Source organism: Fusarium odoratissimum, assembly GCF_000260195.1.
Source record: "Fusarium odoratissimum NRRL 54006 unplaced genomic scaffold supercont1.5, whole genome shotgun sequence".
NCBI classification, from domain to species: Eukaryota; Fungi; Ascomycota; class Sordariomycetes; order Hypocreales; family Nectriaceae; genus Fusarium; species Fusarium odoratissimum.
In genome coordinates this window covers 992,662-1,017,421 of record NW_022158691.1, presented here as the reverse complement: position 1 = coordinate 1,017,421, position 24,760 = coordinate 992,662, and the positions used below count along the sequence as shown (strand labels likewise).

General features: G+C 49.6%; 8 protein-coding genes across 8 annotated transcripts; 6 read left to right on the top strand and 2 right to left on the bottom strand.

The window, feature by feature from the left end:
• Positions 1–737: 737 nt before the first annotated feature.
• On the top strand, positions 738–6,638 carry FOIG_04295 (potassium/sodium efflux P-type ATPase, fungal-type). The gene is made up of 3 exons (XM_031202457.1): positions 738–1,360; positions 1,411–1,610; positions 1,666–6,638. Exons 1-3 carry the CDS (start codon positions 1,157–1,159, stop codon positions 4,637–4,639), a joined length of 3,378 nt encoding a protein of 1,125 aa, XP_031067904.1. The 5' UTR covers positions 738–1,156; the 3' UTR covers positions 4,640–6,638.
• FOIG_04294 (uncharacterized protein) lies at positions 1,979–7,080 on the bottom strand. Its single transcript, XM_031202456.1, has 3 exons — positions 6,988–7,080; positions 5,334–6,703; positions 1,979–5,282 (listed from the first exon to the last, which is right to left on the bottom strand). Exons 2-3 carry the CDS (start codon positions 5,948–5,950, stop codon positions 4,949–4,951), a joined length of 951 nt encoding a protein of 316 aa, XP_031067903.1. The 5' UTR covers positions 5,951–6,703; positions 6,988–7,080; the 3' UTR covers positions 1,979–4,948.
• Positions 6,770–9,157, top strand: FOIG_04293 (acetyl-CoA acyltransferase). The gene is made up of 4 exons (XM_031202455.1): positions 6,770–7,462; positions 7,520–7,700; positions 7,754–8,330; positions 8,381–9,157. Exons 1-4 carry the CDS (start codon positions 7,398–7,400, stop codon positions 8,806–8,808), a joined length of 1,251 nt encoding a protein of 416 aa, XP_031067902.1. The 5' UTR covers positions 6,770–7,397; the 3' UTR covers positions 8,809–9,157.
• A 362-nt stretch (positions 9,158–9,519) lies between these two features.
• On the top strand, positions 9,520–12,670 carry FOIG_04292 (uncharacterized protein). The gene is made up of 4 exons (XM_031202454.1): positions 9,520–10,456; positions 10,508–11,134; positions 11,188–11,701; positions 11,752–12,670. Exons 1-4 carry the CDS (start codon positions 9,915–9,917, stop codon positions 12,472–12,474), a joined length of 2,406 nt encoding a protein of 801 aa, XP_031067901.1. The 5' UTR covers positions 9,520–9,914; the 3' UTR covers positions 12,475–12,670.
• Positions 12,671–13,900: 1,230 nt separating this feature from the next.
• On the top strand, positions 13,901–14,611 carry FOIG_04291 (uncharacterized protein; the record flags this gene model as incomplete). Its single annotated transcript, XM_031202453.1, has 3 exons — positions 13,901–13,928; positions 13,984–14,509; positions 14,563–14,611. 3 exons carry the CDS (start codon positions 13,901–13,903, stop codon positions 14,609–14,611), a joined length of 603 nt encoding a protein of 200 aa, XP_031067900.1.
• Positions 14,612–16,583: 1,972 nt separating this feature from the next.
• On the top strand, positions 16,584–19,483 carry FOIG_04290 (uncharacterized protein). The gene is made up of 2 exons (XM_031202452.1): positions 16,584–18,486; positions 18,539–19,483. The coding sequence occupies exons 1-2, from the start codon at positions 16,843–16,845 to the stop codon at positions 18,947–18,949; spliced, it is 2,055 nt and encodes a 684-aa protein (XP_031067899.1). The 5' UTR covers positions 16,584–16,842; the 3' UTR covers positions 18,950–19,483.
• A 74-nt stretch (positions 19,484–19,557) lies between these two features.
• FOIG_04289 (uncharacterized protein) lies at positions 19,558–22,745 on the top strand. The gene is made up of 3 exons (XM_031202451.1): positions 19,558–20,910; positions 20,970–21,148; positions 21,201–22,745. Exons 1-3 carry the CDS (start codon positions 20,401–20,403, stop codon positions 21,229–21,231), a joined length of 720 nt encoding a protein of 239 aa, XP_031067898.1. The 5' UTR covers positions 19,558–20,400; the 3' UTR covers positions 21,232–22,745.
• FOIG_04288 (uncharacterized protein) lies at positions 21,287–24,737 on the bottom strand. Its single transcript, XM_031202450.1, has 2 exons — positions 22,824–24,737; positions 21,287–22,774 (listed from the first exon to the last, which is right to left on the bottom strand). Exons 1-2 carry the CDS (start codon positions 23,943–23,945, stop codon positions 21,533–21,535), a joined length of 2,364 nt encoding a protein of 787 aa, XP_031067897.1. The 5' UTR covers positions 23,946–24,737; the 3' UTR covers positions 21,287–21,532.
• Between the last annotated feature and the right edge of the window lie 23 nt (positions 24,738–24,760).

Here is a 24,760-nt window from a genome sequence, read left to right as displayed (position 1 = left end):
CGACATTCCAAGTCTGCAATGCACACCAATGACCTCACCTCTCAATTGTAACAAGAGCAGCAAGATTTCTCTTGTCGCGCAGTCTATCCTCCGTCTTTGCACCCATTGCACGTTTGCGCAACACGCCAAGCTGCCAAGACGCCAGGATCCCCACTACACACACCACCAAACAGTCTCACGATACGATACGCTACTTTACCATTTTACCGGCCTGTGTTTTTATTTGGGGTTTTGGGATGGTAAGGCGACTGGGGTCTGGAGATGATAGAACCTGGAAGAAACGCACCGAGAGATTGAGAAGAAATTTGTGACATGCTTCCAGGTCCTGGTGCTGCATCCAAGCTTACACTGTTCCATAGACTGAAGACTGAGTATAGAACGACCTCTACCGATGGTAGCACGGCAGTTGGAGCGTAAAATACGGTCCATCACTGGAATTGACGTCACGGGGCCGTCCGTTTCGTTTCCTCTCCGTTCCGGGGACGGCCGTCAACGATACGGCACCTGATTTATAGGAACAAACCACAACTAAGGTAGGCTAAATTCACTAAGAAAGTAGCACTGCATTTGCAGGCTGAGGGGAGGCTCAACACCTGTCTACAGGGGTTATGGGGGGAGTGTGTGGGGAAAATAGCGAACTCTCCAAGTCCGGTGGCGGATGTAAACCGCTGCTCAGGTTCGGGTTCGGGATGGGTCCAACGCCAAGAAATCCCGAGCCTGGCAACGACTCAGGTCCGCGATAACATGAGCAATTACATGCTTTCATGGGCCTCTTTCTAATTATGACGGTACTGTTGTTTCTTGAGATTTCTCCCTCCCTCAACTATATATGACCTCGTCCCCCGCACCCCGCCAAGGTCTATTTCCCATAAACTCCAAAGTTATCAATCACATACGTCGATTGTTCTCTAATCGTACAGATAACATTTACCCATTCATGCCTTGAATCTAATTCCTTAATTATCACTCTTTTATTCGTCGATGGAGTTCAAGTAGTCAATCGACTCTTGTATACAGCACCAACACATCCACCCAAGACATATCTCACAACGACCGTCACTTATACCCAGAGCATAGAGCACACAAACAACAGTTTAAGCTCTCTTCTCGCGCCTTTTCATACAAATCCTGGTCGCCAATCTTCATTCCATCGACCATGGCGGCCGAGTACCCCAAGCACCCGTTCCTCCTCACAATTGAGGAGACGGCGCAAGCTCTCGACACCAGCATCGACAAGGGCCTTACCAGTCAACAAGTGGCTGAAGCTCAGCAAAGATATCCCAAGAATGAGCTCGACGTGGGCGGTACAGTACCATGGTACAGTATTTTGACCAAACAGCTGCTCAATGCCATGATCATTGTAAGTGGCATTCCCCTTCAAACTCAATTTGCCAAACTAACCCGCCACAGGTTCTGGCATTTGCCATGGCTCTCAGTTTCGGTATCAAAGACTACATCGAAGGTGGTGTGCTTGTCTTTGTTATCGTCCTAAACGTCACCATTGGTTTCTGGCAAGAGTACCGCGCGGAGAAGCGCATGGATGCTCTCCGAGCTCTCTCCTCTCCTAGTGCCATGGTTCTTCGCGATGGAAAGACTCAAGTTATTTCCAAGTAAGTATTTACCACGCAGAACCAAAACTTTACTCGAAACTAATCAATTGCACAGCCCCGAAGTCGTTCCCGGTGACATTGTCCTTCTCAAGATGGGCGACACCGTCCCCGCCGATCTCCGTCTCTTTGAAGCCATGAACCTTGCTTGCGAGGAAGGTCAACTTACTGGCGAATCAATCCCCGTCGAGAAGATTACTGATAACAATATCACCGCTCCCGGAACCGAGAAGCCTGTCGAGTCCGAGGATGAGATCGGTATTGGTGACCGTGTCAACATGGCTTATGCCACCACCGTCGTCCGAAAGGGCCGTGGTCGTGGTATTGTCACTGCTACTGGCATGTCCACCGAGGTCGGTAAGATTGCTGCCTCTACTTCCAAGAAGACTCGCAAGGCTGGCCGATCTATGAACTACAAGAAGTACGGAAAGCGACAGCCCTTTGTTGGTGCTTCCAAGCGAACTTGGGATGTTATCGGCAAGTTCTTGGGTCTCACCGAAGGAACACCGCTCCAGCGAAAGCTCTCCGCTCTTGCTTACGTCCTCTTCGGTTGTGCTATCATTCTCGCTATCGTCGTGTTTGCCGTCAACAAGTTCGACATGAAGAACGAGGTCATTATTTATGCGACATCTCTTGGTATCGCCATTATCCCCGAGTCCCTGGTGGCTGTCTTGACGATTACCATGGTCGTTGCTGTTACTGTCATGCGAAAGGCCAATGTCGTTGTCCGTGATCTTTCCGCCCTCGAAGCTCTTGGAGGTGTTACCAACATTTGCTCTGACAAGACTGGTACCCTCACCGAAGGAGCTATGATTGTTCGCAAGGCCTGGATCCCCTCTTCTCATATCTACACTGTTCGCGACTCTCAGAGCCCCAACGATCCCACCAAGGGTCGAGTAACCTACTCCAAGCAAAACGATGAGCCCGAGGAGAAGGAGGCCCCTCGTGACTACGATCGCGAGCGCAGTGCCGCTGTCCTCAAGTTCGATGTCCCCGATGAGAAGCTTAACCAGAACAACGCCCAGCCCAAGAAGCCTGAGCCCGAGGTTGAGTGCGAGATGACTGATGAACTTCAGGCTTTCTTGCTTTCTTCCGCTCTTTGCAACTTGGCTACTGTTCGATACGATGATGAAGAGGAGAAGTGGCAGGTTACTGGTGAGCCTACCGAAATTGCCCTTCAGGTCTTCACCCACCGCTTCAACTCTGGAAAGAAGACTCTCGAGGGTGAAGGCTGGAAGCAAATCGCCGAATTCCCCTTCGACAGCTCTATCAAGCGAATGTCCGTCATCTACGATGCCCCAGAGGGTGCCAAGGGCTCCATTATCGACACTGCCAACTCAATGGTCTTCACCAAGGGTGCTGTCGAGCGTGTCTTGGATCTCTGCGACTACGTTGGCACTGGGCCTGATCAGCAGCCCATTACCGATGAGCTCAAGGAGAGTGTCCTCGAGCAGATGAACAGTCTCGCTTCCCAGGGTCAACGTGTTCTGGCTATCGCCTATCGTCCTTGGGATGGTCGTTTCACCGCCAAGCAGGCCTCTTCTCCCGCTGAGGATGAGAAGCTTCGAACTGAGGTCGAGCAGGGTCTTATTCTACTTGGTCTTGCTGGTATCTACGATCCTCCTCGCCGCGAAACTAAGCCGTCTATCGCCGAGTGTTCCAACGCTGGTATCCGAGTTCATATGCTTACTGGTGATCACCCTGAGACTGCTAAGGCCATTGCCAAGGAAGTCGGTATCATTCCCAAGAACCTTAGTATTCTACCTGATCACGTCGCCAGGTCCATTGTTCAGAAGGCGACCGATTTCGACAGAATGACCGACGAGGAGATTGATGCTCTCGAGGAACTTCCTCTAGTTATTGCCCGTTGCGCTCCTGACACCAAGACCCGCATGATCGACGCTCTCCGTCGTCGTGGTGCCTTCATGGCTATGACTGGTGATGGTGTCAACGATGCCCCTTCTCTGTCTCGTGCCGATGTTGGTATTGCTATGGGTTCCGGATCTGATGTTGCCAAGTCTGCCTCCAAGATCGTACTTACCGATGATAAGTTCAACTCCATTGTCGCTGCTATCCGCGAGGGTCGTCGCATGTTCGACAACATCCAGAAGTTCGTCCTCCATCTCCTAACTTCCAACGTTGGTGAGGTTATCCTCTTGGTTTGCGGTCTTGCTTTCGTCGACGACAGTGGCTTTTCTGTGTTCCCTGTCTCGCCTCTTCAAATTATCTGGATCAACATGGCTACCTCTTCATTCCCTGCATTCGGACTCGGTCGCGAGCAGGGTGCTCAGGACATCATGCGCAAGCCTCCTCAGGATAAGAAGCGCGGTGTTTTCACCAACCAGATCATCATCGACATGATTGTCTACGGTATTATCATGGGTGCTTGCACAATGTGCACTTTCGTCATCATCGTCTATGGTGCCAACGGCGGCAACCTCGGCTTCGAGTGCAACCAGCGATACTCCGAGGAGTGTATCCCCGTGTTCAAGGCTCGCGCTGCTACTTTTGCTGAGCTGACATGGCTGATCCTCATCTCTGCCTGGGAGTTCAAGAGTCTGCGCCGCTCCGTCTTCCGCCTTAACCCCGACGACGACAGCAAGTTCCCCGTGTTCAAGGACATCTACTCCAACCGCTTCCTCTTCTGGTCCGTTATCATTGGCGGCCTCTCCGTCTTCCCTGTTGTCTACATTCCCGTCCTTAACCACAAGTTCTTCAAGCACACTGGCATCACTTGGGAGTGGGCTCTGGCCGTTGGCTTCACTGTTGTGTTCGTTGCTGGCATTGAGCTCTGGAAGATGACCAAGCGACACTTCCACCTTCTTGAGGACGCTCCTGTCCGACGTGGTGTTTGGGGCCAGGGTGGTGAAGACGGTGGTCGCCTTGCTCGAACTATGTCTCTGTCCAGCTTCAAGACCTGGGCATCTTTCTCTCGAAAGGACACTGGCGAGTCTCTCGGAAAGCGAAGCACCTCTCGTGGACCTACCGATCGACACATTGTGCCTCAAGGCCTTGCAGCCACCGAGGCCTAATCTTATGATTTGCATCTCTGATGATAAAAACATTTAAAAGGGGTGAGGGTAGTTTTCGAATATGTGGTCTCATGAACTGAAGAATATTTTGGACAGATGGGAAGGATCATGACGAATCTTAATATTGCATGTTACATTGATATCACTTCTGCTTTTAGTTGCATTATTCCGCCCTGATAGAGGGTATAGATATCCCGCTGCCCAGCCACAGAATGCTGGTGCGAATGAATTACATTGTCACTGAACCTTTTTTTGTCCTGTGTGATGTCTTGGAAATCTTTCAGTGTCTTTTATTCATTAATCTATCCTCTACATAATTGTTTTAACCACAACAGCCAGCACCACAGCCAACAGACCCACGCTGGGTAAACTCACTTTCGAATGCGAAGCATTGTTCTCACCAGTCGTGTTGAGTCCCAAGTATTGAGCACCGATGGTTGTCAGACCACCACTATTTGACAGGAAGGCGGCGTTAGGGCCAACATTGGATACATCTGAGCGAAAGGCGCCGAAATAGGTGTATCTGCCAATGAAGGCTGACTCGTCGAACCATTTAAGAGTCTGCTTGAAGAATTGTTCTGTCGGTTGAGGGTCTTGGTGCGCGTAGGCGTATTCTGTCACCCATATAGTAGAGTTGGGCCACCTATCAATAATCTGTTAGCTTGAGTATGTGTTATAAACAGGAGAGACATACTCGGCAAGACGTTCACCAATGTGAGAGGCAAGGCCTTCAAAGTTGTCGTACCAATGCACAGGCAGATAGTCCCATGTGCAGTTTCTTTTAGGCCCATCTTGACTCTTGATCGCGGAGCAATTGCCCAAGAACTGCTTGAGCCATGGCATGCTACCCCATCCACCTGTACAAGCAGGAAGACCCAACTTTACACCCATCTCACCCAGGGGCTCAAAGTTCGCGACCCAAGCCTCGGCAGCGACCTTTGGGTCGAGATTGCTTCCCCCCACATCGTTGCCAGCATCGGGTTCATTGAATCCCAAGACATGCGTGATGTTGACTCCATCTTCCATGAGGCTCTTGACATTTTGCAGGAATGTCGTATCGCTTGAGTCGGATCCTACACCCCACATCATAGGTACGAACTCGAACTGTTCTTGAGGAACATCCTTATATACAGCAGAGGGCTTGTCTCCATAGTTGTAGTACCAGGTGATATCGCTGCCGTTCTGGACCCAAATTTTGTCGTCCTGAGGTTTCTCGGTGTTGGGAACGAAGCAAAGCCCTCTCTTATGATCGCGGGTGGCGTACGAGAGACCGGCTAGCATGAGAGCCAGGAGATGCTTTGACAAAGCCATGCTCTTGTTTGATCGTAAAGTTTGTTTTGAGTAATAGCTGTGGTTGATTCAAGAGAAAGGAGAGGTAACAAGCCAGGTCCCAAAGGCTGGGTGTCTCGAATGGAAAAGTTGGGACTGTTCTTCTCAGCTTCTAACGGTCCACTGGCGTTGCCTGATGTTCTGTCCCAGTGGCGGTTAAGTTAAACACAAATTGGCACAGGTAAGTATGAAAAGAAAGTATGAATGTTCAGCTTCAGCAGATTATCAGAAAGATTGTCAATAAAAGGGAGTGACGAGTCAACAAAGGACAACAGAGATCGCAGTCATAAGGAGGAGAACGAGAAGAGGCGCGGCCTCGAGTTATGAGGAAACATCCAGCAAACATTTCGTTCCATAGCTGTTCTTCATCCATCAAATAACCTGGACAGCTTGTAAGCGGTGGCTTCTGGAAAGTCGCCGAAAATGGACATAGTATGAAGCTATCCGATCTACTGGTTGATTTACATGGCCGCATCGGGAAGATAGTCTGTCGAGCCAGGGTCCAGACGTTCAGAAACTAGGGACTTCCGAGACACGCTCTATAGAATCCAGCGCCCTTATTGGATCATCGTGATGATCCAGGAACAAGCGCGGCACTACGCCACGTTCTCGTGGATCAAATACCCGTCGGAATCGATGTAATGAAGACTGGACCAGGTTGGTGGACCCATTGTCATCTAAGAATGGGCTGGCGTTGGGATGCCAACCCCATGCTTCACATCATGGGCGCTTGCTCTTCACTGTTTTAGCCTGTGCTCAGTCTTCCTCAAGAATGTCAGAGAATGACACATAACGAAGAGAGTTGAAAAGTTCGTAAAGCATGAACTAGAAGAAAAACGTCATGGAAAGTGAGAATCATCCGTTGAGCCAACTGCATGTTGAGTTTTTCTTTGCATTCCAGTCCTTTTTGACGGTGAATTTGGTAGCATGACTTCTCAAAGCAGAAGATACTGTCCAGTCGAAGCGACATTGTGTACAGAGCGTATAATGCGCAGAGTTAGGGACAATTAAATACTGACATCATGACTAATAAGCAATAATCGAAGTCCGGGATCTTTTCATGGGGTATTTGCCATGCCGAGATAGCTAAGGACGGCTTTTTCTGACGCGGCTGTTGGTGTGTTAGTGGAATTCCATCGCTTCTCGCCGAGGTCCCTGACATTATGTCATCAATCTGCCTTATGTAATACACCGAAACCTCGGGAAGTGGTCAGTCTCGAAGCGCTACCTCGGCTTAACCCCACACAATTGGATGCGCCGTCGCAAGTACCGCTGCAGCTTCCGTCAATGTTTACCCCAGACCCCTCCCATGATGGACTTCGCCTCGGCATCTTTTTCTCCTATTTAAAAGCCAACGGCGCTGTCGCCTCAACTACATTATCCAACCTGACACACAAGTTTTGTCGATTCACAGCACAGAATATACGCAATGGCCGCTGAACGTATTGGTTCCATCATCAAGCACCTGGCCCCTGGGTCGGCGCTCAACAGCATGTGAGTGGCGATCGCCCGAACGAATTATTGTTACCGAAACTAACAATGCCATGATAGTCAAGCGAAGAACCCCGATGACATTGTCATCACCCTCGCTGCCCGAACCCCTCTCACAAAGGCCAAGAAGGGTGGTTTCAAGGATACTTCTCTCGAATACATGGTATATGCTCTGCTCAAGGAGGTTCGGGAACGATCAAACCTCGACCCTGCCCTTGTTGAGGACATCTGCCTTGGAAACGTATGTCGCAATCCCATGAGCCAAATCGAACTCTCCTAATTGATGATCAATAGGTCTCCGATGCCAAGGCTGCCTACAAGGTTCGCGCCTCTGCTCTCGCTGCTGGCTTCCCCAACACCGCCGGTGCTTCTTCCGTCAACCGATTCTGCTCTTCTGGTCTGAAGGCCACCGCCGATATCGCTCACTCCATTCTTAATGGCTCCATCGAGATCGGTATCGCTATGGGTGCTGAACAAATGACCATTGGAGGCGATGCGCTCGAGAAGCCTTTCGACGAGGCTGTTACATCACAAAGCCAGGAGTCCGTGGATTGCATGCAGCCCATGGGTTGGACCAGCGAGAATGTCAGCAAGGACTTTGGCGTCACCCGCGATGTGATGGACAAGTACGCGGCTGAGAGTTTCCAAAAGGCTGAGGCGGCGCAAAAGGCTGGTTTGTTCGCCGATGAGATCGTGCCCATCACCACCAAGGTCAAGGGCCCCGATGGTCAGGAGAAGGAGGTTACTCTTACCCAGGACGAGGGTATCCGACCAGGCACTACCGCTGAGAGCCTCGGCAAGATTCGATCTGCTTTCCCTCAATGGGGTGGAGCTACAACTGGTGGCAACGCCAGCCAGCTTACTGACGGAGGTAAGTTTATTCTATTCGATTTGGGGCGCCTCTCGCTAACATTCTTGCAGCTGCCGCCGTGTTGTTGATGAAGCGATCTACAGCCCTCAAGCTGGGCCAGCCTATCATGGCCAAGTACGTTGGTTCTACCGTCGCTGGCCTTGCCCCTCGCATCATGGGCATTGGTCCCAGCATTGCCATCCCGAAGCTTCTCGCTCAGCACAACATCTCGCTTGACGATATCGACGTCGTTGAGATCAACGAGGCCTTTGCTTCTATGGCCGTTTACTGTCAAGACAAGCTTGGTCTGACATCAGACAAGCTCAACCCTCGTGGTGGAGCTATCGCTCTTGGTCACCCACTGGGCGCTACAGGTGCTCGACAGATTGTTACAGGCCTTTCTGAGTGCAGGCGGCGAAAGAAGAAGATGCTGTTGACCAGCATGTGCATTGGTACAGGCCAGGGCATGGCCGGTCTGTTTGTCAACGAGCAGGTCTAAGACAGACAGTACACAGTGCATGTCTGAGATATTCTAATTATGTAACACCACCAGATCTCGATATAAGCGAGTCAGTTGGGGATGTATTTATGATTTCGAGCGATATTAGCAAATTGGAAAGCATAAAATCTTGTCTTTAATTAGATTTCGCTGTTAAGTTAACTAGTAAAACGATTCCGGAACGGGTTGTTGTCTCATCAAAGTGTATCAGCCAAGGGAATTGATAGCGTAATATCATGAACTTTGGTGGTAATCTTGTACCCTGTGGTTTTGCAGCTCGTGACCGTTTTTGTTGTAAATCTTAGTAATGAAAACCCAGAAGTAAGCTTAAACTCCGAGCATCTATGTACCATGTATTGATTGACTTCTTTTTTGTAGATATTATTCTTCGAGAATTACTTTACGGCCGAAGTCGGGTTCCCGGCATCAACTTCACCATAAACGTTGAAGCAGCAGGGATCGCTGAAAAACACGAGATCAGCCATTCGCTCACATTCCCCGAGAGGGCGGTGGGAAACCCCGCTAGAAGTCACCTGGGGCTAGCGCTCTGATGTCACCGAACAGCCTCAAAACGCAGCCAAAAGTTGGGCTTGCGTGGGTGGCATTTGACAACGGTTGCGTCTGATTGGCGGAGAGGCTTTGGCTAGATCTGAGATTGGAGGGCGACTGGGATGGGAAAATGCTGATGATTGCACACAGAGAGTCAAGGGACCTGGCCGATACACGGGAATGGAACCCTTGGACTTGCACTAGGTACTCGTACTCCTCATCTTTCAGTCTTAGCGAGCCATGAACTTTTGACCTTTTCTCTTTTGTTCCTCAAATTTTTGTCTTTCACCGCAAATCGATTTTGCATGATCGTTGACTATATAGATTCCATGCATTGGTCTTCATCGTCAGTCGCGTCCTCTTCGTCGTTTTTCTAGTCAGCTTTCATCCGTCGGCCTTTGTCGACTTGGCTCCGCGCCAGAAACAGGAATTTCTCTCGAGCCAAGCTTGGGCAGAGCTCATTGAATACTTTGCTGGATATATGCAGTTCCCTAGACTTCAGTTCCAAATTCAATCTCCATTAAACTCAAACTGCGACTCGATCGAACTCCACAATCATGGCCAAACGACCCTCCCACAGTCGTACCAACTCCGGGACAGACCACCGTCCTACTCAGCCCAGTGCTCTCCGTCAAGCTCTGAGTGCTCATGGTCGAAACGAGAGCGAAAGCCCGACCGCAGAAGGTTCTACGACTCCCACGAGCGTCCCGGTCGCATCGCCTCCAGATTCGCCAGGACATCCTCCGGGAGCCTCAATAAACGAGATCTTCGCGAACGAAACAACGCCTCTAATCGATGGGAACAACCTGCGTTCAAACCCACGCCGAGGAAGCGTTCACCCTGCCCATCCTGGTGTCTGCAGCCATGGCACTTTCAGTCCACGACCCATGAGCCCGACCTTGACTATGAGGAGCACCGACGAAGATGGTAGCGAGACTGCAGGCTCAGGAACGCACATTCCTGTGCTAGACAATGCAATTACGACAATCGTGGGTCATGAAGACTGGAAGAAATGGTTGAAGAAGAGAATGCGAACAAAGACAATGGGCCATAGCAGTATGCTGGCTGAACAAGCTGGTTTCGAGGATACAGCATTCATGCAAGCGCCCCAGTCCCTACGGCCATTAAATGATATGCTAACTTCTATTAGGTATATTGCGTACTACGTCCCCTGCTTGAACTGGATGCGCCAGTACAAGGTTTCATATCTTCGTGGCGATCTTGTTGCGGCCATTACCATGGCTTCCTTCTACTTGCCGATGGCCCTCTCCCTCGCTGCGAATCTCGCCCACGTCCCTCCGATTCACGGTCTCTACGCCTTCGTCTTCAATCCCTTCATCTACGCCCTTCTGGGATCCTGCCCACAAATGGTAGTTGGCCCTGAAGCTGCCGGCTCACTTCTTGTGGGAACTGTTGTCAAGCAGAATGTTGGTTCTGGAGAAGACGAAGACAATGACTTGTTGCATGCGCAAATCTGTGGAATTGTCGCTGGTATGGCGGGTGCCATGGTTCTCATCGCTGGCCTTGCGCGATTGGGTTTCATGGACAGCGTTCTCAGCAGGCCTTTTCTCCGTGGTTTCATCAGCGCGATCGGTTTCGTCATTGCCGTTGACCAGCTGATTCCTGAGTTAGGACTCGCTGAACTGGCTGACGATGCTGGCGTAAGCCACGGCAGTCCCGTTGAGAAGATTAGGTTCATAATTAACAACATTCACGAAGCACATGGTTTGACGTTTGCTATCGCCGGAATTAGCTTTCTGGTCATCATGATCTGCCGGTAAGTAGCGCTTTGTGGCTTCATTTCTGATGCGATTCTGACTGTGTTTTTAGTGAACTCAAGAATCGTCTTCAGCCTCGATATCCTGGCGTTGCCTATATCCCGGATCGTTTCGTGGTCGTTGTTGTATCTGCAATTCTTTGCTGGCGCCTCGATTGGGAAAACCAGGGAGTTGAGATCCTAGGCACAGTCAAGGCCGCCAACGGCCAGCTACTTACCTTCCAATGGCCCTTCAAGCTCGAGCATATGCCGCACATTCGAAGTGCCATGGCCACATCCTTCCTCATTGCACTTCTTGGATTTTTCGAATCCTCGGTAGCTGCAAAGAGTCTGGGCTCAAGTGAGACTATCCAGGGTATTCAGTTGAGTGCCAACAGAGAAATGATTGCGCTCGGTATCGCCAATATGGTTGGTGGATGTTTCATGAGCCTACCAGCTTTTGGCGGATATGGACGAAGCAAGGTGAACAAGAGCACCGGAGGCAAGAGTCCCGCCAGTTCCATGTTTCTGAGCATCATCTCTCTGCTATCCATCTTCTTCCTTCTCCCCTACTTTTACTACCTGCCAGTGAGTACCCTATGAAACCTATTTGTATCACATGAGCTAATGTCACCTAGAAACCTGTCCTGTCAGCAATGATCTCTGTCGTCGCCTACTCGTTGATAGAAGAGGCTCCCCATGACATCAGCTTCTTCTTGAAGATCCGTGGCTGGACTGAGCTGGGTCTCATGGCTGTTATCTTCCTTGCAACCATGTTCTACTCTCTCACACTTGGTATGGCATTCGGTGTAGGACTGTCGATGCTCATGGTTATCAAGCATAGCACGCGACCACGCATCCAGATCCTGGGCCGAATTCCGGGGACAAATCGATTTGAGAATGCTGAAGGTGACAAGGCGAGTCTTGAATTCGTCGAGGGTTGTCTCATCGTCAAGATTCCGGAGCCTTTGACTTTCGCCAATACAGGAGAGCTCAAGTCCCGACTTCGTCGGCTGGAGCTCTATGGTACATCGAAAGCGCATCCCGCTCTGCCTCGCCTTCGCAGTACCGACATGAACCGAAACGTCATCTTTGATATCCACGGTGTAACTTCCATGGATGGATCTGGTACGCAGGTTCTGACTGAGATCGTACGTAACTACCACGATCGAGGAGTGCGGGTGTACTTTTCTCGGTGCCCAGTTCGCAAAGATCACCCTGTATGGCGATTGATGTTAAGCAGTGGCATTGTGGAAATGGCTGGCGAAAGACATTTTGTAAATGACGTGGAAGAGGCATTGCGTTTGACAGAGTACGAAGAAAGCATTGCTGGCGAGTCGAGCCGGGCGCAAGAGCTCTAGAGCATTAGAAAGACGAAAAGGGATGAACTAGTGTTTTGAGGAGGTCGTGATGCATAGTTTAGGAGCGTTGTTGATGCCGTGGAGGAGATACCATTGCAGGAGTTTTTATAGCACAAATTGAGATTATCATTAGAGCCAGCATTAGCGTAACGATGCCACACAAAAACAAATACATATGGGTAGTTCTTGGGTAAAACGTTGGGTTCCTCTTTGACTATATACTCGGTGCTCAGTCTCCGTGATCCACGCTGATGCTATCATGATACTATACAACGGCCCATGAAGCTTTTGAAGATGCATTACATGTGGGCTAATAATCAAGGAAGAACACCAACCCCTCATCTATCATGCAGTTACCTCATGGCGAAGTCTCACATATCAGTTTTTGGACACCTGCGTATTCTGGTCCATTCAACTGCATCCCTGCTCTTGCGACAGCGATGTCAGAAGTGAAAATTGGTCGAGGTACAGATTCATCAATAACAGAAATAAGACATGACTGCAGTTGCATAATGTACGAATGGCAGAAATAGATCCTGTATGGCGATAAGAATTAAAAGGATCCATACCTGAAGCGACTTTTACAAAGCTATGAGCCAAAGTCTCGGGTAGTGAAGAGTGAACAAAGGAGCGTCCGGGAATAGTAGAGAGCAGGGATTTTGACGATCATGAGCCGTTGTGGAAAGTCAAAACCAAGATGCATGTCGTACGAATGGAGAATAACTCGAAGCGAAGTAAAGTACGTCCACAATTTGGAGGTTTTGTGCATTGTTCACGGACGAATTGACGTGGCAGATGAGAGAAGAGACAAGGCCTTGATGGCTCTTGATAGTCTCCAATGTTTCGATACGCATTCTTCTCTTCCCTGGTCTTTCACTATACCTCGCACCCAATCGCAGGCTTGAAACTTAGAGAAACTCAAAATCAAACTGATTTAGAATTTTGAACAACTCACACACAGTGGGCTTCGTCGCGTCGACGTTAGCACGACTGAGAACGATGAGCAGAGGCAAAAGTCTCCGCCACAAGCCGATCTAGCACCTATAGAATACGTCTGTTGATCCTTTCAATTATATGATCGTTACCCCGTCCTTGGAAAGACTTAGATTCCATGGGGCATATCACTGACACATTCTTTAACTTGTTAGAATCCCCAAGTTGTTGGTAGCATGATGGATTATAATTCCAGTATCAGCAGTGGGAGGTAGCTATCACTGGTGTTGCAGAGTACCACGCAATTCTGACCGTACCACCGACAGTCTTCGAGATTCGACAGCGTCCATCACATCAAGCATCCTCGAATATAGACACATCAACGGCCGGCCCTTCCAACAGTCGAAAACAACAGAATATTGGTCTGTTAAGCTTGTTTCGTAACAAAACTGCCAAGCAAGTGACCTGACCATATCCAGGGCGCCTACTGACGATGATTATCAAGAGGGGCAGGATATACTGTGAGGAACCTTGTTTGCTGAGGAGTTGGAGCATGCAATAACCTTAATTCTGAAGACACCACTATAAACTGCGTCTATTTGACGTTAGATATCCGATATCTGTACGGTGCGGTAGACGACTGGAAAAAGCTATACCGTCAAGCATTTACCCACGTACGGTCAGGAGGTTGGGTCGAAAGTCTTGGGATCGACATCGAAACACACAGCGAGAACCCCAAGATCGAGAAGGACGAAAGCCATATTTTCAAGAAATGTTGCAAACTATTCCTTGAACGCGGCCGTAAAACTGGTCGAACTTGGGAGATTGCGCGGGATGGTCGTCAAGAGGAGTGTATGCGAGAAGCAGGATTTACAGATCTATTTTCCAAATCGTGGAAGCTGCCAGTTGGAGGTTGGCCTCAAGACAAGAAGCTGAAACAGATTGGTCTCTATAATGGAGCTTTTATTGACCCCTCCGTCGATGCTTTCGCCATCTTCCCAGTTGGAGAGATCCTGGGTTGGTCGAAAGAGGAGGTTACGGTTCTGGTCAGCCAGATGCGAAAGGCACTCAGGGAGCCAAGAGCGCTGCCCTATTTTAATGTGTGAGTTTGATGCCAATTCACTGACGACTTCAGCACCGCTAACATGTTGAAAGTCGTATGGTCTATGGTCGAAAACCTGAGAGAACTCCTGAGACTGCTTGATCCATTTACATGGTTAATTTGATCAAGCCTGGCCATATGTCAGTACCACCAAATTTGCTACGACTTACTTCCCTGGTATGTTTTAAGTCTATTTGAACTTGGTGGAAAGGCTCGTCCAAGGACTTCATCGTACAAAAGTACAGATAACCAAAGAGCACCGATGATCTTCAACTTGCTGGAGACAGGGACACTCAGTTTCTATGCCAAGACTACTGCGGTGTAGCAATATTTAAAACGTCGAAAGCATGGAAGTTCACATGATAAGGGATCTAATCAAAGAACAACTGCTTATGTATTATCATTTACCATGAATATTGCGTGCTTTGCCTTCTACTGCTAGAGTCATTGCCGACAGCCGCATCATGTGGTGATGATATTGATATCCACTTGCTGGAGCAACTGTGGCGTTGGGCCAAGACCAAGACGATCCATCTGATGGATTCAAATAGTTCGATAATCCGGGGAGTTGATCATATCATATGACTCCATCGATAGTTTCTCCAGTCAAGGCGCCTTGACCAAGACCAGGTATCTGCAACTCCCCGTCGCAGTCCCCACGATAGTCACTCCAAGTCTAGAATCACAAGAGCATTACATGTTGAGACTATTTCGGACCCTCGACCACAAAGATTATAGAGTCGCAACAGCGCCGACAGTCCGGAGCCACCGAGCCCTGCGTTATGGAAATCACTGCTCATCCCCCGGTTCCCCCACGGCGTAGTAATCCTCGACAAGCATTGCAACCTCTTAAATCAGGACTCTGACTCCCCTCGATCCACTCGCCGCTCAAGGAATGTCGGTGCCTGGTTCTGAATCGCGGGCCCTAGCAAAAGACGTCATGGGCTAGCAAGACCGGGCGGTCGGCTTGGCGTTGTAATGTTTCCCTTGGGGATATCTTTGTGGTTCGATTGACCAGTCAGATTCTGCTGATTGAACGCCATGAAGGCCCAAATAGGCAGGCAGATTGTAAGAGAATATGAGATGGGCTGAATGACTTAGACAGTTATTGATGTCTCTCGACGCGGGCCAGAGTTTACGCAATATGGGCTTGTTCTGACGAGCTCAACTATTTTAGACTCATTTTTACATTTAATTTTACTGCTGGTAAATGCAAGGGAAGAATAGTGTTGATGATACGTGACAGTCAAAGTGGAAGTCATGGAGCCATGGGTGCAAGTTATTGCCTACGTAAAACCAGTTAATTCCCCGAGAAGGGACCCAGCTTTGGCCCGGTGCCATCAAGCCCGAAGAAATTTCTCAGGACTTTTCAGACCGTTTGAACCGTTATCATCAAGCCTCTCTCCCACGTCTCTCGATCCTTTCTATTCAATATTACCACAAGTGACGTGCTTGGGCACGGGGTTGCCGTAAAACCATGTGACATGCTGTACAGTACATCTATCACCTTGGCATGAGCCTCCAGCTGAAGCTTTTTTTTTTTTTTCACCCTTTCCTTGCGTGCATTTGGCCAAGAGAAAAGTGGTTGGTGCCGTCTTACCCTCCGATGCCAAGACACGAGGCACTGGGACCCTTGTATATGGCGCAAATACTCAAGGCAAACCCGGAAATAAGCGTTGAAAGTCAAGTTTGCGTTATGCTTAATTTTAACCTCATCTAATTGTGGCTCTCAGCAACACTCAACTCTAGCAATATGTCAGCGCTCAATAGTAAAACAACAAGCCCTTGGAAAGACCAAGATGGTGTAATACTTAGCTGTTGGCTATCATCTTGCAGCAGAGACATAGGTCAGCATCATCCTCCCACAGCCGGGGCCCCAACACGCCAAGTCTCTGGGTATCTTGGCAGCGGAGTCTTGTTCGCAGACTCGTTTCTTGTCATACGAAGCCAAGCATTTCAATGGAGTCGGCCAAGTCGATCTTGTCCCCGGCAGCAAGTAGCAAATCCAACAGCTCCCCATCCTGGAGAGGACTGAGGCGATCCTCCGATAGTCCTTGTAAAAATGGAGACTCTTGGCTCGTCCCTGATTTTATGGATGTAGTATCTGCAATAAAAGACGGCTCGTCCGCGCGTGGATCCTGTGTCTGTTAAATAAACTGTCTCAGTGTCTCGGGTTTCTTGAGATTTTGTGGAATCAGGGTCTCTGAGTTTTCTTATGTGAAAAGTTCACCTCCTTGTGGAACTCTCACCCCATGAATACGGGAACTTGATACTCAGACGACTCAGCCGAATAAGTTCCTCTCCTCTTCGCCCTCGAGCGTATCAACTCCATCATGGCGATCCCACCAATTCTCAAAAAGATCGGCCAAAAGCTCTCACCTCCACCATCAACATCTGAAGATGGCCGTGATCAATGGAATTCGAGAGCTTCCTTCTTGCTTGCGGCCATGGGAGGTTGCGCCGGTATGGGAAACCTAATTCGGTACCCTTCACAGGTGTATAACAACAATGGTCTTCAATGGTTCATTCCATATCTCATGTGTGTTTTCCTGATCGCCATCCCGGCCTTGATTCTCGAAGTCAGTATTGGTCAGGCGTACCGTGGAGGGTCCGTCGTCGCTTTTAACAACATCAACCACCGTCTCAAGGGTCTCGGCTTCAGTCTTCTATACATCGGCTTTATGGTCAGTCCGTACTTCGTCGTCAATCTGTCCTGGATCATGATCTACTTCCGGAACTCGTTCCAGAGTCCACTTCCCTGGGAGGGACGCGCCGAAGAGTACTACTACCAAGACGTGGTACAGAACGTCGATGCGATTCCTGGTAATAAAACGTCTAGCGGTGTCATAGACTACGTCAAATATCCTGGTACCGCCCTCATTGGAGAGACTGTTGGATGGACTGCGTTCGTTTGGTTCCTCGTCTGGATCTCCATTTTCCGTGGTATTGGCCAGACAGGTCGTGTTGTCTACTTCACCATGGGTTTACCTGTTGTCTTGACCATTATCCTTGTCGGCCGGTCCGTTTCTCTTCCAAACGCTGGTCGTGGCGTAAAGCTGTATTTTGGCGAGTGGAACGGCGAGAAACTGGGATCTGGTGACATCTGGCAGACTGCAGCTGGTCAGGTCTTCTTCTCAACTGGTGTCGGTTTTGGCTATTTCAGTTCTTATGCCTCTTATAATCAGAAGCATGCCAATGCTGTCATGGACTCGTGTCTCATTGTTGGCAGCAATGTACTCTTTGAGGGATTCGCCGCGTTTGCTGCGTTCGGAGTCGTTGGATACCTGGATATGATGCCTGTTCCTGGTGAGCGAATTGGTGCCTTTACCATCGGGTTCTTGACGCTCCCCACGGCTATCACTCAGCTTCCTGGGTCATCGTTCTGGGCGTTTGCACTCTTCTTCACCTTGGTAGTCCTGGGATACAGCTCTGCATTCGCAATGGTTGATGCTGTGGTAACGCTTGTCATGGACACCAAACCCAAAATTCGTCGCGAGTGGGTGGTCACAGGGCTTGTGATTATCTCATTCCTTATTTCACTCCCATTCTGTACCCAGTTCGGCTATGCTCTTCTCACTGGAGTTGACCGTTGGATCAATGATGTTGCTCTGGTGTTCGTTGTGTTCGGCGAATGTGCATTCTCCACGACTTTCTACCGTTGGAGAGATGTTGCAGGACAGGTCGGAAAGCCCGCCTTTTTCATCTGGAACTTTGGATACTTTGGTGGTATGGTTCTTGGGGTTGCTGTTGCCCACGCTGTCCAAGCCGAAGCGGGTGCTGGAGTCGGCTTCGGTATCTTCATCGTCTGCTCGATTGTATCTTGTGCAATTGGCAAGACTCCTGATGAACTTCCGCCTGCTTTGACCTTCACTGAGGACAAGGGTTTTGTTCGCCGGTTTATCGGCAGAAGCCCTGCCATGTCAAAGCTCTTCGACAATGTCTTCATGACACGCTTCTGGTACATGGCATTTTACTCTGTAAGTACTTTCACCCAGTTTGTTGTTTCTAGTTACTAACTGAACGCAATAGGGCCAACAACTCCGACGAGATCTCAACGTGATTGTCGCAACCGGAAAGAATTGGAGTATTCCCGCCTTCTGGCCCATCCTCTTGCGCTTCATCTCCGCGCCTGTGCTTGCCATCATCTATGGCTTCGCCTATCCCGCTTTCTACGAGCTCCGTGACGACCCTCTGCACATCCTTGGCTTCGGTCTTGCCCATATCTGCTTGGTATTGATTGGCCTGGGAGTCCTCGTGCCTCGCTGGTACAACACCATTATCCCTCCCGACCGACGCGAGGAAGGCAAGCTACCGTACGCTCCTAATGTTCTTTTGGACGGCGAGGAGCCTCGAAGAACTGATTCTATGGAGACTGGCGAGGGTCTTGCAGGCTCTGAAGGTGGTGAAAGTGAAGAAAAGAAGGATCAAAATGTGATGTAGTTTTGGCGTAAAATTGAGCGAGAGTTGATAACCTTGGATTTGTTGCATACACGAAGGAAGGCAAAGGACTTGCCCCAAGTTTCTTAGTCCATACTGTAGTCAGGTCCTCCAAGGACTTTGATGCTTGCTTGCTTTATCTGTCCATCAAGTGCAAATGCCGAACATTAAGAATCGCCTGGCGAAATTCTTGCAAATTGGGAAATCTGTTACGCCGACGCCGAGTCTAGATGAACACGGTTGCTGCTATTAAGAAAGCGGGATCATCGTTACTTGGTAGGTGTGCACAGGACGCTCCGGCTCGGCACCTGAACTGTTCGTGTTGAAGGTGCAGACGATCTGATGTTTCATGGAGAACTTCATGCTCCAATGACGATTGTAGTGGAGGATCTAGAGAATCAGGCAATATCAAAACCCAGAAGTAACAATACGAGTTACGAGAAAGGGAAATTACGGAGTCTCCGCTAGATGTTTCAGCGACACGACGTCATTGACACTTTTTTGTCTGAAACATCTTCACCTTCTAGGAAGGTGGGAAGACGCTGTTTCGCAGAGATCGCCGTGCACTCTAGCCAATCAGTATTTCTTGGCCGGACTCTCGCCTATCTCCCATCCAATTGTTTCCTCAGCCCATACTCACGTTTATATCTAAGCTTAAGCCGGTCAAACCTCCGTCTTTCTTGTGCGCCGTTGTTAAGGTAAAACAAGCCACCGACGCATGGCCGACAAGCATTCCTGTTCAATAATTCTGGAAGTCACATCATGCAGGGATCGTTCTCGATTCCGCGAATTTACGGATAGATAGAGGCGGAATACATTCATGGCCTGGTTCGCCGTTAAGAGCCAGAAGACTTCACGGATTGTTCTGGGATTCATCTCCAGAGAGTTAACTCAATACAAAGGCGATATGTGTTTCAACAAAACCTATACACCCAAGATTTGACTCATGTGCTTTCCAACCCGTACAACGGACGCCTGAAGCCGCGACGGACCGAAGACGCCAAGGATGATCATCAACGGCTATCCCCACGATCGCCAGGGTGACATGCCCCCCTTTGAAGTCTAATCAAGAAGAGCTGAAGAAGATCACCGGCAGATTTCAAGTTCGTATGCCGCACTTACAAGAAATATGCATGCAGAGCTGAAAAGAGAGGCAACTCAAAAACACTTTCGATGAAACACTTTCCCGAAATGATGCTTCGGTCTGCCGAAATGGGAGAGTGGCATGATAGACTGAACTCGCCCGGGTGTTACACGATCATGATCAACTCGAAACTTGAGTCTACTCCCAAGGCAGTACGTGGGACGAATGACGAATTAGGCCATACCGCTAGGACACTGGAGGTATGTAAAAACTATATAAGATAGCCTCAGGTTAGAGAACCCAAGGCCTTCCATCACCCAATATCTTCAACCAAACACCCAATTCTACTCCAGCCCCTAGAACCATCAAAATGCACTCCCCAACTCTATCCATCTTCTTTACCCTCCTCCTATCCTCCCATTCCCTCTGCGCTACCAACGAGCCCTGTTACGGGCCCAGCGGTCGAGCAGGTGTATGCATCACCGAAGCGTCCTGCACCTCTGCCGGCGGCACCGCCATCTCTGGTGCATGCCCCGCCGACGCTGCTAACATCAAATGCTGCTCCAAGCCAACCTGTTCTTCGGGAAACTGCCGCTGGAGCTCTGATTGCGCTGGCACCTCTGCTAGCAACCAGTGTCCTGGACCTGCGCAGATGAAATGCTGCTCTTCTGCTGCCACAGGCTTCGGGGGATATTCTGCACCCGCGATCCCAGCTGTTGGTGCTTGCAAGCAGGTTTCTGTCAACGCTGCCAAAGCGGTGGTGAATCAGTTTCCTGGTAGGATCAGGGAAATTGGATGCAAGAGAGACTGCTCTTGTCCTGGATCTTCTGACCATTGCTGCGGTCTTGCAACTGACTTCATGTGTTCTGATGCCGGCGGTGTAAGTGCCCGTTTCCGATCATATTCTAGACCAAAACATTGAATAATGATGGGACATAGTCTGCTACCCTTTCTGGAAAAGAAATCGCCGAGTGGTGCATGAGGAACCGCAACACTCTCAACCTCAAGTATGTCATTTGGGGACAGAAGATCTGGACTACCTCTGTCGATAAGACTGAGAAGAGCTGGGAGAACTGGCGAACCATGGAAGATCGCGGCGACCTAACTCAGAACCATTGGTAGGTAACTATTGCATCAGCAGTGAGGGCAAACAAGCTAACAGAACTCTAGGGACCACGTCCACGTCTCTTACAATGGTTAGAGCCGAACTCGCGAGAATGAGGATCTGGAGGTATCTGGAGGCATATTGAAGAACTTCCGGCGTCACTGCGATTTGGACAAAATAGAAGTAGTAGTCGTGGTCATTCAACATCAAATTCTGTCCAGCCAAAAGTCATATAGCAATTTTCAACACCGTCCGAAGTGTGACTGCCTTGTGGTATCTCGTCTAATATCTACCCTCAACGCCAGGCAACTGCGCATAACTGTCTCGATGTGTAATCACAATGCCAAGATCAAGTCCATCATCCATCAAAACGCCGGGAATGAAGATCCCACCAATTTTAGCCCCCAAATGCTTCATTCACTACCTCGCCCTCATCCGGCGTCACCTCCAGTTCGAGCAACTCATGGGCTGCCTCAACTGTCTCTCCATCGATCCCGGCCTCCATCACTAAATCTTCTTCGGCAAAAGCAAGTCTTCCTAAAGCGAGAAGATACCTTTGGCTTCCCCCATGAGCCATTGAAAGCTTCTCGCTAATGTCTGCGAGATTGGCGGTATCGGGACCTGTCACTAAAGCATGTATCAAAAAGACGCATTGTGAGATGATCCGATATAAGCCGGCCGAGTACGACGTCGTAGTCGATCCCTGCCGTATATCCTTGGTCTCGGATGTTTGTGGTAAGATGTTGAAAGGAATAGGTTGGTCGTACAGCTCGTCTATAGACATGCTGAGGCAGGCCACGAGGCGAGGGAGAGCTAGACTGTGAGACGCAAGCTCTTTAGCGCCAAAAGGATGGCGTGAAAAAGCGATGAGCGTTCGCAAAGCAGCCAAGCATAACGTAGATTTCTCATGGCGGGTAGTTACTGATGGGTGGTAGTCCGTGAGCTTGTTTGTAACATGGTTGATGACATGACCAGCGACATGAGTATCTTCGTCGTCTGTAATCGGACCTATTGAGTCTGGAAGTGCAGAGGTTGTCAGGAGCTCAAGCATGCCCAAGATATCGGAAAGCTCCTGCTTTGGGCTCAGAAGTTTGTAGACCATGTCAGGTTTTATGCATCTCCAAAAGACTGTCGACTTGGGCTTGATTTCATCTTCCGTCACATCCATGGCAGTGGAACAAGCTAAAGCGCTTGTATACAAGACTGACAAAATATCAACGATCTTGATATGCTCCTTCATTGACTGAAAGTCATCATTCTTCAGCCGTCGTTCACCTTCACGTATGCGGTGCTGCCATTCAGCCAAAGTGCAGATTGTGGCTTGCGCGGGAGGTGTCAGATTCGGCAAAACGAAGGGAACGACTTCTGATGCGTGGAGTGAGAAGATGAAAGAGATGACTGAGAGCAAATACTTGATGGGCTCCCAGAGCTGCTCCTCATGGCAACGATTCCACATGTTGACCATAAGATTTGCAAAGTCCACAAGTAGCTGCATCGGTCGATCGGGACTTCCCATCAGAGGTATTTTTTGAAATATGATGGCTGAAAGCGAGGTATCTTTGTCATCTTTGAAGGAAAAGCGAGACAAGATGTCCAGTGTTGGGCGAGGGGCTCCATGATCGAGCACAAGTGGTAGAAACTAAATACGATGAGCATAGTGCCAACCAGCCGGGACGGATCAGACAAACCTCAAAGAGGACGGCCGGTGGTGGCGCTACCACAAGCGGCGGTTGGTGTACTGGAGCCTCTGGCTTCCCAGTACTACTGGCGAAGCTGTCGGTGTGAGTTTCCAATGCCATGATAGGACTGTCAACAGTCGGCCGTTTCCTTTTTCCTTTGCTCGGTGTTCTCTCGCCGACGTGTAAGGCCACTGAGCCAGGATTCCTGCTACGTCCTTGGCCCTTACTTGGACTTACAACAATATCCATCTCATCGAAGCCATCCGCAACCCATGACTTGTTTGCTTTCTTGGGCGTCGTTACTCCTGCCGAAGCTCCAACAGCAGGTTCCTTGCGGCGAACTCGATCACTGACCTCTCTCATATCACGCTGTAGAAATTGAAGTTCGGTATTGGCGTTTTGTTCAGCGGCAACAGCTGCCTCAGTAATCCTTTCCTGTTTCGCCAATTGTTCGGCATTGATCTTGTTCAGACGAGCAACCTCTGCAGCGTGCTCTTCATTCGATTTCACAAAATTGGATCGGACAATCGAGGCTTCTCCCAAAGCTGCTTTGAGTTGATCCTCGAGGGCTCGAACTCGCTGCTGTAGTGCTGACAAGATATCGCCAGGTTGGTTCTGTGACTGTTGAGAGGCTCCTGGTCTGTTTTGCGGTGCAGCAGGCCGAGCGAATTGACTTGGTTGAGCATGAACGAAGTTGGAGCTCTGGGTCTGAAACTGCTGAGAGGTGTACATGGGCTGGTGAGGTGGTCCAGCATTGTAAGGCTGTTGAGGGGCCTGGCCCATGGGCCGCCGCTTGGAAGGATCGACAACAGGGTTCCATCGCGGATTCGGGGGCGGAACTGAGCGTCGAGAGTCCAAGTAGTAGCTTTGAGATGACTGGTTTTGTTGGAGGTTGCCATCTACAACTGGCCTCCCAATAGGAACACCGGCATCATTCGTCACTTCGGTCGTATCGAGGTCATCGTCTTCTATCCAGACGATTTCTGGGGATTCGATCCGTGGGCGCTGTGTCAATGGCTTCGATTGGGCTTGGGCTTGCGTGAGTTGTATTGCATTATCCTCGAGTTCCTGGAGGGCATTGGCAGGGATGTCGTCGAAACCGTCATCGGAGAACTCGTCGTCGAGATCCATCTTGGATGGCTGTTTTCATATCAGAGGAGAGATCCATTGAACAAAAATACAAAGCTTGTTATTGTTGGCGCATCTCGAACGGTATTGTCCTTGATCACGGTTTCGTGTACCGGGGTAGAAAGGATTTAGAAACGCGTCGCGAGGTCACGTGGGGGATATGCAGACAGGAATTGTGGCTGCAGTTTGGTGCAGCCACGGTCTGGACAAGTGAGGCGCAGTGTTGCGGAGTCGATTTTTGAGCATGTGAAGAGCCAAGTGCGTCATTGACCTCGTCAAGCTCCCAGCTCTGACGGCTTGTGGAGAGATTCACCAGTCCCTTGGACCCTGAGTGAAATACCTGGCATACATGAAAATATGCTTCTGCGGCATTGGGCTATATGCTTGTAAAGAAGTTGCAGACTGAGACACGCGTATAAGATAGAGAGCGACACGAGTTCGTAGCTTTAGTGGAGGTTTACTCGCGGATATTACGGGTTTGTTCTTCACAACAATTAGCTGTCATGCTTGGCGTTTCTACCACGCGATTATGGTCTTTGTTAGGGCTTCTTGCTGCTCAAAATTACCGACATGGGACGAATCTCAACAGATCTATAAAATGGATCCCAAGAGACGGGGGTTTGTCCCACAACTAATAAGCCCCTGCGTCTGGGGCAGCTCTCAATTTCCCAGTCATCAATAGCATTTGCTGTTGAGTCTGCGAAGCCCAAGCAAAAGAGGGAGCTCGGATATAGGTATAGGTTCAATGGAATTGGTAGGTTACTCGGCGGCTTCTAAGAGTCCGTTGCCCGCTCCCTTGACGCAATTTAACACTCCCA

Bases quoted from the DNA above. Each gene is read 5' to 3' on its own strand.
- FOIG_04292 (XM_031202454.1), top strand. From the start codon at position 9,915: ATGGCCAAACGACCCTCCCACAGTCGTACCAACTCCGGGACAGACCAC. The intron at 11,135-11,187 runs GTAAGTAGCGCT...CTGTGTTTTTAG, and splicing joins CTGGTCATCATGATCTGCCG to TGAACTCAAGAATCGTCTTC. The intron at 11,702-11,751 runs GTGAGTACCCTA...AATGTCACCTAG, and splicing joins CCTACTTTTACTACCTGCCA to AAACCTGTCCTGTCAGCAAT.
- FOIG_04294 (XM_031202456.1), bottom strand. From the start codon at position 5,950: ATGGCTTTGTCAAAGCATCTCCTGGCTCTCATGCTAGCCGGTCTCTCG. The intron at 5,283-5,333 runs GTATGTCTCTCC...GATTATTGATAG, and splicing joins ATTGGTGAACGTCTTGCCGA to GTGGCCCAACTCTACTATAT.
- FOIG_04290 (XM_031202452.1), top strand. From the start codon at position 16,843: ATGGCGATCCCACCAATTCTCAAAAAGATCGGCCAAAAGCTCTCACCT. The intron at 18,487-18,538 runs GTAAGTACTTTC...TGAACGCAATAG, and splicing joins GGTACATGGCATTTTACTCT to GGCCAACAACTCCGACGAGA.
- FOIG_04295 (XM_031202457.1), top strand. From the start codon at position 1,157: ATGGCGGCCGAGTACCCCAAGCACCCGTTCCTCCTCACAATTGAGGAG. The intron at 1,361-1,410 runs GTAAGTGGCATT...AACCCGCCACAG, and splicing joins TGCTCAATGCCATGATCATT to GTTCTGGCATTTGCCATGGC. The intron at 1,611-1,665 runs GTAAGTATTTAC...TCAATTGCACAG, and splicing joins AAGACTCAAGTTATTTCCAA to CCCCGAAGTCGTTCCCGGTG.
- FOIG_04288 (XM_031202450.1), bottom strand. From the start codon at position 23,945: ATGGATCTCGACGACGAGTTCTCCGATGACGGTTTCGACGACATCCCT. The intron at 22,775-22,823 runs GTTTGTCTGATC...CATCGTATTTAG, and splicing joins CACCGGCCGTCCTCTTTGAG to TTTCTACCACTTGTGCTCGA.
- FOIG_04289 (XM_031202451.1), top strand. From the start codon at position 20,401: ATGCACTCCCCAACTCTATCCATCTTCTTTACCCTCCTCCTATCCTCC. The intron at 20,911-20,969 runs GTAAGTGCCCGT...GATGGGACATAG, and splicing joins TGTGTTCTGATGCCGGCGGT to TCTGCTACCCTTTCTGGAAA. The intron at 21,149-21,200 runs GTAGGTAACTAT...ACAGAACTCTAG, and splicing joins GACCTAACTCAGAACCATTG to GGACCACGTCCACGTCTCTT.
- FOIG_04293 (XM_031202455.1), top strand. From the start codon at position 7,398: ATGGCCGCTGAACGTATTGGTTCCATCATCAAGCACCTGGCCCCTGGG. The intron at 7,701-7,753 runs GTATGTCGCAAT...GATGATCAATAG, and splicing joins AGGACATCTGCCTTGGAAAC to GTCTCCGATGCCAAGGCTGC. The intron at 8,331-8,380 runs GTAAGTTTATTC...ACATTCTTGCAG, and splicing joins CAGCCAGCTTACTGACGGAG to CTGCCGCCGTGTTGTTGATG.